The following is a 15,402-nucleotide window of genomic DNA, read 5'->3' as shown; positions in this document are numbered from 1 at the left end:
TAAATATTTTTAATAAATGCGATTGATACAGCCTGAAATAAAAGAGCAGGAAAAATGTATCGAAGCGCTAACGTTAACAAAATCACGTAGATTTGCTATTAAAAATAATTATGTTTCAAATTCCAGTCACGTGAGCAGAGATTATAACGATGGCAGTATAATATAATATATGTTATATGTAATAAAACAAAGAATATCCAGTTTTTGAAAGATCCTTTGGTGTAAGTGACCAAACGACTCTCGTAACAGCCTTAAAATGCTAATGTCATCTCGAAGTCTGAGCCTTTAAGTTCATTTGGTATCTGAATATCAGTCGGAACGCTTCCTAGGAAAGCGTTCAAACATCAAAAAGATTTTCTACTTTAATTAGTTTAAGTTTTATCTTCAGACATGAAATCTGTAAGTACATTTTATATTCCATTTTCTTATATTTATAAATATTTTACAATTTATTATAAAATAATTTTCTCAACATTGTTTTAATTGTTAACATATCGCTCACTCCTTTCAACGGCGTCATATATATATGTATATAAAAAAAACTTGATTTTTTAGGAGATCGTTTTTTAAGTTTAAAAATATAATACAATGTATTTAAATAAATATCAAGCCACTTTTTGTACTTTTTAATGTGCAACAGATCTTTTCTCACCATTTGAAAAATATTTAGTATATTTCAAAAAATAATTGAACAATACCTTTTCTTCCAAATGCAAAAACAACACCTTTTCCCCTGTAGCGGGTAAATATTAAGTTAAAAATATGCTGCTTTTGCTGGGATATAGTACATTTTCTAGCCATTCCAAAAACATGCACAACTGAAAATTGTCGATTTTTGATATATCGCTCACTCCTTTCAAGAACGTCATAAATCAAAAAACTTGATTTTTCAGGAGAACGTTTTTAAAGTTTAAAATATAATACTGTGTATTAAAAATTAATATTAAGCCAATTATTGAACTTTTTACTGTGCAACAGATATTTTTAGGTAAAACCTGAAGGTTTTTTCTCCATTTGAAAAATATTTAGTATATTTAAAAAAATAATTAAACAATACCTTTTTTTTAAAATACAAAAACAACACTGTCTGCCCTGTAGCGGGTAAATATAAAGTTAAAAATATGCCTCTTTTGCTGAGATATAGTACATTTTCTGGACATTCCAAAAACACGCATAACTGAAAATTGACGATTTTTGATTTATGACGTTCTTGAAAGGAGGGAGCGATATGACGTTGCTGAAAAGAGTGAGCGATATGGTAATTTGAAATCTTACTCAATTTAAAGAAAAATTCGTTAAAAGTGACATTTTCATACGATGCAATACTACATCAACATTTTCATGGATATTTATTGGTTTTAATTATGTAAATATAAAGATAAAATGTTACGTCTCTTTGTAAACTAGAATTATTTTAATTTAACTAACTTTAGGGTTTTCCGAGACCGTATAATCAACATTCTAAATTATAATAAAAATACAAATATGTTTTACTCTAAAAAATATTTTTTTAAACACTTACATAGTTCACGGCATTTTCAATGTGTGTACAAATGCTTGATTACAAACTTGAGTTTTCTACACTTTTTTTGTTGTTGTTATTTTTATTTTTTTTGAGATTTCAACATGGATAAAGAAGACTATGGAAGTCTGAGTATTTAGCTCTGTAAATCGCCCCGTAAAAACTCAGACTTCCATATTTTTCTTCATCTATGTTGAGATGTCAAAAAACACTTATATTTTGTGTATATAATGAATAAAATAATATAAACATTATTGTACTATACCACTCTTCTGAGTGGTTACTTAAGATTGATTATTCCTTGTAAAATAGATTATTTAATAAAAAAAGATTTTTATTAAATATCAAAAAAAAATTACAAAATCAGTATTTTCTTTCTTTTGAGTACAAATTTTAAAAATAATTGTAAATAAATATGATTCTTTTATTTGACTAGAAGTTTTTTTTTTAAACGTATATAAGTGTTGAATCAATAATTAATGTTTTACAAATAAGTGATATTAAATACAAAACATTACCTTCTTTTTTTAAATAACGCCATAAAATAAACATCCTTATTATCAATAATCATAACTTTTTTATTTATTTTTTTTTTTTTAAAACATATTACATACATAAGTCATATATATAATATTCCCGATGAGTAATTTCTATTACTCGTTTTGGGACATGGGATTGAGATTAACAAGACTGTAACACAAATAATAAAGTTACAAAAAAGATATTTTTTTAATTACCTAAACTTATACATGGCTAAATATAAAAACAATAAACAGGTATAAATAATAGGCATAAGAAGCACATTTAAAAGAAATAAATGAACCTTTACCAGGAAATTATAATAATTTTAATATATACATGATATACTTGGTAAAATACCGTATTAAAAGATTCATACGTTTTGAAAGATGTGAAATATCTCTTTAACTATTTATAAAAAATATATTGTGAAATATCGTATTTTTGCATTATTAACCGTAGAATTTGTAGGAAATGTCATAAAATATTTTTAAAAAGTTGCTTTCGTCATAAATTATCGTTAACTATTATCAATACATTAACAATATACATACGTTATATCGTTAAATGTGTCTATGTGTTTCTTTTTTCAAGCATCTGTTGAGAATTTACTTAAAAAGCGGTTTATCGAGACTTAATTTTATGTTCATAATTATAAAATCAAACTTTTTCATAAAGTGGCATTAAAACATATAGCCATCAACAATGTTTCGAAATCAAAGTTGTTAATTTGCATAAACGGAGTGCAAACATTTGGTTGTAAGTGCAGATTTGTCATTTCAAATTTGGTATTAATATCTTAAATTCGTCGAGAAATGTCAAAACCTTGAAATCGTACATCTCTACAGCGATGACAGACTGGTTCTTGTGCTAATTTGCATACTAACAGAGAAGAAGAATAGGATTTTAGATACTGAACGATTTACACTGCCACACGTGTTCAAATCCTGATTCATGTTTATGTAAATTTTCATTAAAAACAGACAAAAATATTACATAACCTTCGCAATGGTGATATGTTGTGAAAGAAGCCAGTGAACTATTAGAACTAGCGATGGCTAATTTTTGTAAAAAATAATGTTTTGTAAAAACTTTCTATAAAATCGAGTTCAAAATTATCAAAAAAATTAGTATAATAGGTAATATTCATTTATAAAAATTAAGTACAAAAGTAAAAAATAGTAAATTCAATTTTAAAGCGAAAATATTCAAAAAAAAATATTTATTTTTTTACGCATTCGGGAAAATGATATTTTGTCCAATTTTAAGAGGAAAGAAGTGAGATTTTTTTGTATTTAAGACATAAAACCTACAATGTTTTAATGATTCTGTGAAATTTTGTGTCACTTTAACCCTTAATTTATGTAAATATTCCAGAATTTGAATTACAATGTTCCTTATATAAATATTATGTTTAGGGTAATATTAAACATTAAGAGGGAATAATTGTACGTACAATTTATAATCGATTTTAACGTTAAGAAAATAGAGAAGATCTTCAGGGATGATTTTAGTGTTATCAATTTAACAAGGGTTGTGACTAGAAAGGTAACATTCCAAGTGGCCTTATCACCTACATATATACTCGTATCTAAAATACATTATATACATATATTCCTGTGTTTCGATCCAGCGGTTCTCAATTAATTTACATATTTTTGAAAAAATATAAAAATTGGTATCTCGTAATTTTTATGATTTTTTTAAAGGTTTTATCTCGTATTCGATTATTATTTTTTGAAAACTTACCAATCTACTTGAAAAAATTAATTACTACGTATTCATGTCTTAAAACGATGCAATTATATGGGATTGGAATGTGAAAGTCTTAAGGCATTTACCAGGCTAATGGCCTGTCATCGGCTGGCAAAAGTGATCAGTTCAGTTCTTAAAATTGTTGTATACTGTAGTGAATATTTCAATATGCTCGGTTTACAACTGTAAAAGGAAATATTATAAAATCAAATAAAATATTTTATAATTATAAACAAAAATATTGGACACTGTCTAACCTCTTTAGGTACCTACTTTTTTACTTTAAATACCTGTTCTGTGATATGCAGCATTTTTTTTTTAATAATCATAGCATGTTTAGTCTAAGTAATATCTAGAGATTGTTTTAATGTGAAAATCATACAAAAATAACGACATAAAACTAATCAAAGCCTGCAAGGTGTGACAAATGGAAAAAATATAAATATGAACTCAAAAAGTATTAAGTGATTGATGAAATAATGATACATGAAAGTTGATGAAATTAGGTATTTTTAAATAATATACAACTCACTGACAAAAATGGTTATATTGCACATTAAAAACATGCCGGCTGTCCGATCTTAAAATACAGTAAGGAATATTTTTTTAAAAAACGTTTTTTTTGCATTTTCGGACTAAGCAGAATCTTTTTAGTCCAAAAATGCAAAAAAAGTCTTTAAGAAAAATACGTTTTAAATATTGCCATATTTTTGAAAATTGTAACATTTTTATAAAACACAATATAACGTCCAATTCGTTTTGCAAAACGTATAATTTGATTTATAAAATCTCCAGTATGAAGTAAAAACCTGTGTATTGGGTTTAAATTTTTTTACATGTAAAAAAAAATTATGTAGCTAATTAGTTAAAATAAAATGTCCGGCCTAAGGATATTGGGAACCTCTTGTTTTATGCTTTAAAGGCTCATCCAGAAGCCAAGATATTTATAGCACTACATTAATGGAAATACCAAAGTTCAGAATAATTCTCAAACATATGCTACACTTCTAGTGTTTTAATAGTCGTTTTCTACATCTGGCCCACTGGGTTCATTTTTACATTAAAGACAAATATGAAAAAATATTTAATAATTAAATTATAAAACACTATTTAAAAAATGTTTACATTTTTTAATAATTTAATTTTTTTCTCAGATAAACTTTTAAAATTAATAGTGACAAGATGTGAATAATTTTTGAAAACAAAATATTGATTAAATCCTATCGTAAAATATTATGTATTGAAAAATTTATCTCGTTTTGAGATAAATTTAAATATTGAGGTGTGTTTTGCATAAATTAGTTATTTAGCTAACATGTAGGTGCGCCAAAAGTCCATCATATGTATTTAAAGTGTACATATGTACATTTTGGCATCTCAACAAAGATGAAGAAAATTGTGGAAGTTACGACCTGTAAAAGTCTGCTTTTATCACTTTGTATACTTGTATACATCCTTAATTACACGAGTTTTTGGCACAATCTATGGTTAAGTTTATTAAGTGGTTTTATGTTAATCAAAGGCTTATTTTATTAATTATTTTTATTTGGAACACGTTCCTCATCAACATCCTATCACTTAAAGCAGGCTATGACAGGTCGTAAGTTTTGTAAATGCTCACCTTCCATATTCTTCTCCATTTATGTTGAGATGACAAAATGTAAATAGGTGTATATATATATATATATATATGTATATATATATATATATATATATATATATATATATATATATATATATATATATATATATATATATATATATATATATATATATATATATATATATATATATATATATATATATATATATTTTAATGTTTTCACGTCGCTTCATGTTTTAGCTTGCTGCAGTATTTATGGTTGAATTGAGAATAATCGTCATCTATGACGAAAAGTCAAAATATAAAATCAATTTGAATAAATAAGATGACACTGTCCTTATCATCCATTGTTTACTTTGTGTAACCACTTTTATAACATACGCTTATTCGTGACTACCGGTTTCACAAAATCATTCCATCGTCATGTCATTAAAATAAAATTATTACGATTTGAAATTTGTATAAAAATAAAATTTTGAAAGAGAGAAGGAAGACATATGAGTCACAATTAAATAAACAGTTAATTTAATAATTGCCTTTATTTTTTTCAGTTCAGTGCATTTTTCGTCCTGGTACTCTTATCCGTCTTCGCCTTCAAGATGACAGACTCCAAGCCCTTCATCTTCCCATTCAACTACCGCTTCAATTTCTCAGTACCCAGCCTCCCAGTTGTGCGATTTTCTCCAATCCCCATACACTACAACACGATCCAAATCCCCCTGTACTACCCTCCACACCTACCCTACGTCTGGCGGACCATAACCTACATCCCCCCCTCCGTGACGTACATCCCCCACCCCCCTCCTGCGGCTTATGGAGCACCCTCTAACTCCACGGCCTCTGGAGACGGCAAGCCTCACAGCTACACGGTTTCTACGACGACTACTATCACCAAAAGCGAGGGAAAAAATGGCGCCAAACATGACCAGAAGGAATTTGAGCTACCCAAAAGCTATGAAGACACCGACGAAAAGAAAACTACATCGTTTAAGTCAAATAATGAATAATTTATTGTAAATAACCATAGCATTTTGAGTGTGTCCAAATACTTGTTCACAAAATCTGGATTATCTCCAATTCCAGGAGTTATTTTCATTTTATTTTTTGACATCTCATTAAAGATGAAGAAGAATATGGAAGGATAACACTAGAGACATCTATCCAACAAATGTCTCTAGTGAAGTTCTAGTGATTCAAAAACAATGTTTCAAAATTGGTTCATATATTTAGAGCTTCCATGAATTTGATGAGTGTAGTTGTCAATAATGGGTACTATTGGTGAATGTTACATGTGTGTAAAGTGATCACTTATACCAGCCTATGACGGTCATCAGCCCCGTAAATGCCCAGACTTCCATATTTTTCTTCATCTTTGATGAGATGTTAAAATGTTAAGATGTTATAACCATGATTGCATAAATAAATAAATATTTTAAAAATACAATGACATACAATTTGTATTATTTATTGATTTCGCATCAACTTTGTGGAATGACGTAGCGGAGGCGTGCTTTCTATATAGGCAGAAAAGCAGAACCTACTCTGGATTACTCGTAGAAATTTATAGAAACACGATCAGTGCCTAGTATGCTTTTTATCCTTACCCAACCCTACCCTGATTAAAAACTCTATGCTCGCCACTGTGACATAGTAATTATAGTTCGCGAATCACTTAATAGAAACAAACCATTTACATTACTCACAGACACTTTTTACACTCAGTCACATACAAAGGCCACGTCATAAACAATTAAGGAAATTTAGAAACACATAAAAAATATTGCTGATAAAATATTAATAAATAATATGCTTTTCCTTAATACGTCACTATTATTTTCAATGTTCCCTTTACATTTATTTTCCAATTTTTCCTCGGTCTTTCTCTGTTTTTATTACCAACGACATTCACCTCACAAATTGACTTTACTGTTCTTCCTAAAATGTTAATAGTGTGTTTGTCAATCACGTTGCACGTATGTGAAGTGATCACTTAACCAACTCATGACAGGTCATTAAACCCATGAATTAAGACTTGAAATGCAAAAGGAAAAGAAAATATAACAAAATATTGTTTTTATTATAAAATTAATAAAAATATTTTCTTTAAAGATCGAGAAGGATTTTTCTTTAAATATTGTCAATAATCCTTCAATAAAAGAGAATTCAGATGTACATATTTGTTTAAGAAAATAAATATGGCTGTGTTTTTTATGTTTCTCAGGAAATGGAAATATTCTGAGCTATATTTATCAAACAATTGAAAAGTAAATATTTTTCCATTTCTTTTTCGTTTACTTTACCTTTTTATTATAATCCTAGATAAATATGATCCTGAAAATTATTATATTGAATTTACTTTTCAAACAAAAGATTACTTTGAAAAAACGTTCAGAAATATTTTGTAAATATCGGGAGAAAGGTTGTATCACAATGCTTTACGAACACACTTATTAATCCAGATAAGCTGGATTTTAAAATATTATGATTCTTATTTTCCTATATTAAAATGATATAAAGCAGAGTTTTCCAATTCGTGGGTTGAGACCAGATATCAACTCTATAATTTTTTTGAGGATAGCAAAAAAAACTGACAAAAACCTAAATTTTTGTTTGTTAATTTTTTGCTTATGTGTCCAAATAAAACAAAATGATTGAATCCAATAATTTGGTTTTATTTTGGATACATTGCTAAAAAATAAAAAATGGAGTTCTTAAGAGTATCAGAAATGAAGACTCGTAGTAGCATATCTGGCAAGAGCCTACGATTTAGAATAAGGATTACCAGAGTAAGAGAAATATGCTTAATCGAAGATGTCGTTAGGTGGGGAAGGCAACAAACAAGACAATGGTATACGCATGTGAGGAGAAAGAAACCATCCAGACCACTCCACATTGCATTGCACGGCCAATCCCAAGGTAGACGATATCCGGGCAGACCTTCAAAGAGATGGACAGGTGGGAATCTACATCGCAGGAGGCTAATTCCTCTTAAAAACAGGGCATAAGCCCCACAGAAAGAAATAAAAGAAGAGGAAGTAGAATTAATGAATGAAGAAGAAGAAGTAGAAGTAATAAATAAACCCTGAAGAGGACAACGGGTTGTTGCCGAAACTAGTTGGTTTATAAAAATGTGAGTGGATCAGAACACAAAGTATTTTTTATCTAAAAATACATATTTGCAGGTGCTAAAAGTATTTAAACATGTTAAAAACTGGACCTTAATAATAATAAAACAGGTTTTTTAAATTAACGAAAAATGGTGATATTCACCCATATTTTATAAAAGTGAATTTATGTATGTCCAACACATCGTTAAATATGATATCACGAAGTAGTAATATATTTTTAATGGTAAGATGTTTAAAATAAAATTTGGAAATCTTCTTGGAGAGGGACGGTAATCAATTATGCGGTCACACAGGTTTATCATAGAGATAGAGCGACTATTTCTTTGGGAAATAATCTTTTTCCCATAATTCAATCTTTGGTATCCTTCAGCCATCTTGTAACACCCCGGATGTGACAGTTTTGAGCGATGAAGTATTATAATTGGGTCGTATTTTTCGAAAAAAAAAATTATCTGAATAATCTGTATAAAGGACATATTATATTATAATAATATTATATGTAATATATGTACATATTATATATATATATATATATATATATATATATATATATATATATATATATATATATATATATATATATATATATATATATATATATATATATATATATATATATATATATATATATATATATATATATATATATATATATATATATATATAATATACATATTATATTATAATAGTATCATTATTGATAGGCTATGGTCAATGTCTTAAATTTACAAATATACGTGTTGACTTGATTTATTTTTATAAAATATCATATTTTAAAATTTAAGTGATATATTTCATTTAATGTAATTTTTCATCTAGAAAAAAATGAGATATTATACGCGTGTATACGTTTGTATCCAAATATTTCTATATATAATTTTATTATAATTTCTACATAATTTATCAACACATACGAGTATTCGTATGTGTTGATAAATTATGTAGAAATTATAATAAAATTATATGTAGAAATATTTGGATACAAACGTTGAATTTAACAAGATTGCTTATATATATTATTACTACTACTACTACTACTACTACCGTCACGCCGTTTCCCTGACGAGATAGGCAAAGAGGATGGAACGCCACATTCTTCTGTCCTGACATACTCTCCTCGTTTCCTTCACATCCATACATAGCATTCAAAGTTCATTGAATCCCACTTTTTATTATAAAATGATTGGGTCAGGACACTAAATGGTTAAATTATTCTTTAAGATGATACCAATTAATATTGGTGTCATTTTTTTACGCCTTGAACTAAACCAACAATAGGATCCAACAAAAGAATTCAATACTCTCAATGCTAATACAATTTTCTAAGACACTAGAAGCAACTTCTGTCTATCGATATTCAAATGAGACTGTGAACCGACTTCTAAATTAAACCGAAACTATCTTTTCGGTAAACAAGCTAAAGCTTTTGTTTGCACTCCGTGAAACTTTGGAAATAAGTCATTTTGAACGTCAACTCTCGATATATCCTGTCACCATATGTTAACCATTAATCAAAACATCATTAGGTACTTATTTATTTATTTTCTTTTATTTAATTTATTCGGGAACTGTACAGCTTACGTGTAAAAAAAAGAAATAACAAACAATAGTTACATTAACAATAATAAACATTACATTACATTAACAAAAAATAGTTACGTTAAAAAAATAACAATTAAACAATTCCACATTTATGTTATAAAACTATTAAAAAACATTCACAGTTTTAAAAAAAATGGTTTTATTTAAATAATAGATTTAGATTAGTATTATATAAATAATGGATTTATTACAAATCTGCTCGTGTATTCTAGAATATCTAGGCTTTCATTATAAACGAGTGTGTACTATCTGGGTCGATTTGAGCTTCTCAAAGTCAAATATTTATTTTCACCCCTTGCCTCTGATAATCAAAACCGGGACCTCCAGCAGGGTATCTAAACACGCTAACTATAACACCACGGAGGGTTTTTATATTCAAATCCGTATAAAGCAATTTATAATTATTGTAAAAAATGTATTTTATTTTATGTATCATGAAGCATGTATAATAAAGTTTTTTTTTATGTTCAACGTATGTAAAAGAACTCCATTGACAAGACACACAAGGTGGCTTGATCGGTTTCTGCAAAAAAAATATGTTTATGAATTTATTAAATATATGTTTATATATGTATATATTTATAAAGTCAACAAATAAATGTTCCAATATAAAAAAAAATATGATAAAAAAATCAAATCCTTCATTTGTTACCAAGGGGTAAACGTGATTTCTTTAATCAAACATTTTAAGCGACACCTGAATTTTGATTTAATTATTAATTTAAATACATAACTTCTAACAAAGAACCGAGATTAATAATTGCATGCCAGCAAAGTATACCATATGCTTTCATAAATCATATAATGTGGGGTAAACACAGTGAACTGCTTATTATCCACTAAATAAAAACACCAGCTTTGTAACTGCTATCCATTGGTAACGTGTTATTTGCATACTATACTAGTAAGGGAAAATCAACCTGTTATTTCGTAAATACAAACCATTTTAAAAGTATTGGGGTAACAAAAACTCTTTTTTTTTAATCTCTTAAAACGTTCAATGTAACCTTACTGACTTATAGGCATTCGTTAAATATGATTTAACCCTAGATAACTTAACATAACTTTTGTCCGCCTCCGTACAAAACCCGGACCCGGGTTTGACCCGGGTTCGATTCCCAGGGGGGGGTAAAATAAATATGAGTGATTTTTTCACTGTATTTATTCAATATTACCCGGGACTGGTACCTGAAGCGGAGGGCTGATCACCTTTCCTTCATGTGTAAACGATCAAGATAACACTGCGTTTATATGACGCAGTGCCCTATGCACCATTGGGGTGCGGATAAGGGTTTTATTATTAACTTAACAATATTTGTAGATATGTACATAGTAACTTAACAGCAGGCGGACTATGCAATTTATTTCAAGTAACTGGTTATGGTACTTAAGTTTGGTTTATTTGGATTGAATGTAAGAGAATTTGAAGAAAACCTTTTTAAACCTTTTTAATAAAAATTAAAATTTATTTTAAAAAAAAAACATTAATTAATTTTGTTTTATAACATGTCGCTCACTCCTTTCAAGAACGTCATAAATCAAAAATCGACAATTTTCAGTTGCGGGTGTTTTCAGAATGCCCAGAAAATGTACTATATCCCAGCAAAAGAGGCATATTTTTAACTTAATATTTACCCGCTACAGGGCAGAAAGTGTTGTTTTTGCATTTTGAAAAAAAGGTATTGTTTCATTATTTTTTTAAATATAATAAATATTTTTCAAATGGAGAAAAAACCTTCAGGTTTTACCTAAAAAGATCTGTTGCACAGTAAAAAGTTCAATAAGTGGCTTGGTATTTATTTTTAAAACATTGTGTTATATTTTTAAACTTTAAAAACGCTCTCCTGAAAAATCAAGTTTTTTGATTTATGACGTTCTTGAAAGGAGTATGTGTTAACTTATATATTCAAAATCTCATTTTTCTCATCTTCTTAGATTTTGGATTTTCCCCTGGTAACGAGAACATTTATAGTTCTCGAAACTAGTTATGTTTACATTAATAAACTCAAATATGGTATAACCTTGTCTAAACATAAAAACTGAATTTGTTTTAATCGTTTAAGAAATAAGTTATTTTTAATTGTAGATAGATTTTGAACACCCTGTTTTTGTACGAGCATTCTTATACTGCTTCGACCAAGGCGGAATCAGTTTAAGCAGAAAATCAAAATACGAAACACGCCTAAAAGGATGAAACACAATGGCATCACATTTATTATTCTTCCTTTTGCCTTTTTTATATCTCATTTTCCGTCCACAGAAGCGGATATTAAGGAAACAACTTCCTTCCTGAAAGACGTCTCAATATTTGAAAACAGACCAACGCGAGTAACGGCTTTTCTATGCTGGAATACGAGTAAGTTTACGTTTAGTATTCTACGATTTTATTGAGTATTTTTGTAAATTGCTGCTTGTATTTTTGTATATTTTTGCATATAGCTCTACTTTTTTCATCTTTTATATACTAAAATGGTAGACTGAACCCTCCATCTAGTCTAGTTCATTAATATTTAACATAGTTTTACTTAGTAAATATTTATTTTTATATTAATTTAACTTTTGTCATATAACAAACAATAACGTAGAATTTTTTTTTAAATAAACCCATAATTAACAAAATGTCAATCACTATAGCCTCCCTCCCTCATATTGTCGTTATTCCCACTGATGAAAAAATAATAAATAAAAATTAGAAATATGTTTAATAGAAAACAGCAATTTTCCAGCTAATTAAGAGTGAAAAAAAGTACCTTATTAAACCTAAAGAAAACTTCATCTTCGAGATACCAACATTACTTTGCAATACCAAAATGCAATACCAAACAATTCCAACAGAACTTTGAATATTTGGAAACCAAGTACATCAATAACTTTCCTACAGATATAAAAAAAATAAGACATAAAAATTATAAAACAAAAACAATAAGAATTATATATGTACTCGTACATGTTAATTTAAGAAAAGAAAAACAAAAAATATTATTTTAATAAAAATAAATTATTTAACTAACAAACTAATAAACAATTCAAAAAAAGTGTAAGTTCCTCTCCAAGCTCAAGATCTTAGAATATTTATTAGAGAACTGCTTTATTTATTTTAAGATTGTTAAAGTAGAAATGTGTAAAAATTCAATTAAATCATTAAAAAACTTCTATAATAAAAAAAATCATATTTTGTAATAAAAAATATATGTAATGCTCCTACACCATGTTCATCTTTCAACGTCCCAAGAACTAAACTCTGAAATTTTATCTTACGTAGCTATACGGTGTTTGAAAGTGATGCGGAATGCATCGAAACGTATGACACTATAGATTTTAATAAATAGTGGTATTTACCATTGAAACTGAAATTAAAAATGGATAGATTGCACTAAAAAGTGACTGCCAAATCAATTAATGAGATAATTCTACTTTGAATTTTCAAAACGCATTTCTGTCAAAGATTTGCAATGAATGGGTATATTAACTGATTATTTTCTTCTTCTTTTTTAGGTTCATTACTAACTCTAAGCCGAGCTCTGGCAGTTCGACTGAGTGTTTCGAAACACTGCGAGGGAAACCCAGTGAATCTACTTGGTGATCCTCCCAATACTCTATTTGTCTTGGATTTAGACTGTCACTTTGTGAGGGAGTGCCTTAAAAAAGTACTTATGATAAATTATATTTGTGCTAAGAATATATTAGAAATGAGAAACTTTGAAATGTAAACAAGATATACAGTCAATATTTTGATAAATCCTTATACAAATTGTGTTTAACCATCCAAAGGGTTAGGATCAAGTTTGTTATTGATAGATATCGTACCATGAAAGAAGAAGAAGATGTGGTCCCATGGTTAGTGCGGACTCTTGAGTCAGAGTTTCCGGGTTCGAAACCACTGCCACAATTACACCACAGAAATAGTATAAAATTGAAGTGTTTTTGTAACTAATTAAAACACGAAAATATCTCGTTTTACAAAAAAAAATGTATAAAAATATGCATATATATATATATATATATATATATATATATATATATATATATATATATATATATATATATATATATATATATATATATATATATATATATATATATATATATATATATATATATATATATATATATATATATATATATATATATATATATATATATATATATATATATATATATATATATATATATATATATATATATATATATATATATATATATATATATATATATATATATATATATATATATACAGTGGGTGGCCAAATTATTAGGGACACTTGTACTTTTTTTGTAATTTTCAAGTTTAAATGAATTTTTTGGTTAAATTAATTAGTTATAATTTTTTTTTCTTTTGTATTTTTGTTGCTGGTATCATAATTATTGTTTTGAAGATGTATCAATACTGTGAAATATCAAAAAAGTAAGTTTTTTTTCATTTGGATGTTGATTAGTGAAAAATGAAATTGGTGTGAGCTCAGTTAATATTTTTTTAAACCATTTTTGTGTAAATTTTAAAAACGTAAATTGAATTAAAAACGTAAGTGTCGTTTAATAATTTATTAGTTTTGCTTATTCAATAAGTTAATTACAATTAATTTTTTAAAAAAATTCAATTTAGTTTGAACTGAACCATAATATTCTCAATTTAAGTATGGGCAAGTCTTCAAACATCTCTCCGAGAAAATGTAGGGAAGTTATAACCTTACTACTTCATTCCACATATTTCCAGAGAGAAATAGCAGCACTTACAGATGTTTCGAAGTCTGGAGTCCATCGGATATAAAGAAAAATTGATAAAAACCTGCGTCTAGAATCAGCCCGCGTCGGAAACAAAGGCAGAAAAAGCATCACAACTCCGCGTGGTGCCCATAAAATCAGGGACATCTATTTCCAAAATCGTAAAAAGTCTGTTGATTGTCTAATTGTTGTTGATTTCTGTTGATAAACGATGAAAGAATCAACTTATCCAAAAGGACAGTTCAGAGACGGTTAGTTGAAGTAAATCTAATGGGTCGGACTGGAATCGAGTATTTATAACTTGTATTCATATAATAAATTAAGAAGATAAAAATATATGTATTTTCGCAATTTAGGTAATAGGTACATTACAGGTCTGCTTCTTGGACTTTAAATTTTGGTGGGAAAAACTTCATTTGTCCGACGTGGCCCAGGAGAAAAATTCCACCCAGACTGCCTTGTGGAGAGGGTTAAAAACACCCTGTTAGCATAATGTTGTGGTCCGTGATCTCATTTAAGGGTATGGGATGCCTCTTTATCATGGAAGGGAC

The 15,402-nt window shown here is 27.9% G+C and overlaps 1 protein-coding gene across 1 annotated transcript; it reads left to right on the top strand.

Annotated features, from left to right (window-relative positions):
• Positions 1-269: 269 nt before the first annotated feature.
• LOC148300757 (uncharacterized) lies at positions 270-7,788 on the top strand. The gene is made up of 2 exons (XM_088274348.1): positions 270-399; positions 5,951-7,788. The coding sequence occupies exons 1-2, from the start codon at positions 391-393 to the stop codon at positions 6,404-6,406; spliced, it is 465 nt and encodes a 154-aa protein (XP_088130474.1). The 5' UTR covers positions 270-390; the 3' UTR covers positions 6,407-7,788.
• The last annotated feature ends 7,614 nt before the right edge of the window (positions 7,789-15,402 follow it).

The sequence above is a fragment of the Brachycentrus maculatus genome, unplaced genomic scaffold (genome assembly GCF_059751285.1).
Source record: "Brachycentrus maculatus isolate JH-2025_06_01 unplaced genomic scaffold, ASM5975128v1 h1tg000659l, whole genome shotgun sequence".
NCBI classification, from domain to species: Eukaryota; Metazoa; Arthropoda; class Insecta; order Trichoptera; family Brachycentridae; genus Brachycentrus; species Brachycentrus maculatus.
The sequence above is the reverse complement of the archived record's forward strand: the minus strand, read 5'-3'. Positions and strand labels throughout refer to the sequence as shown.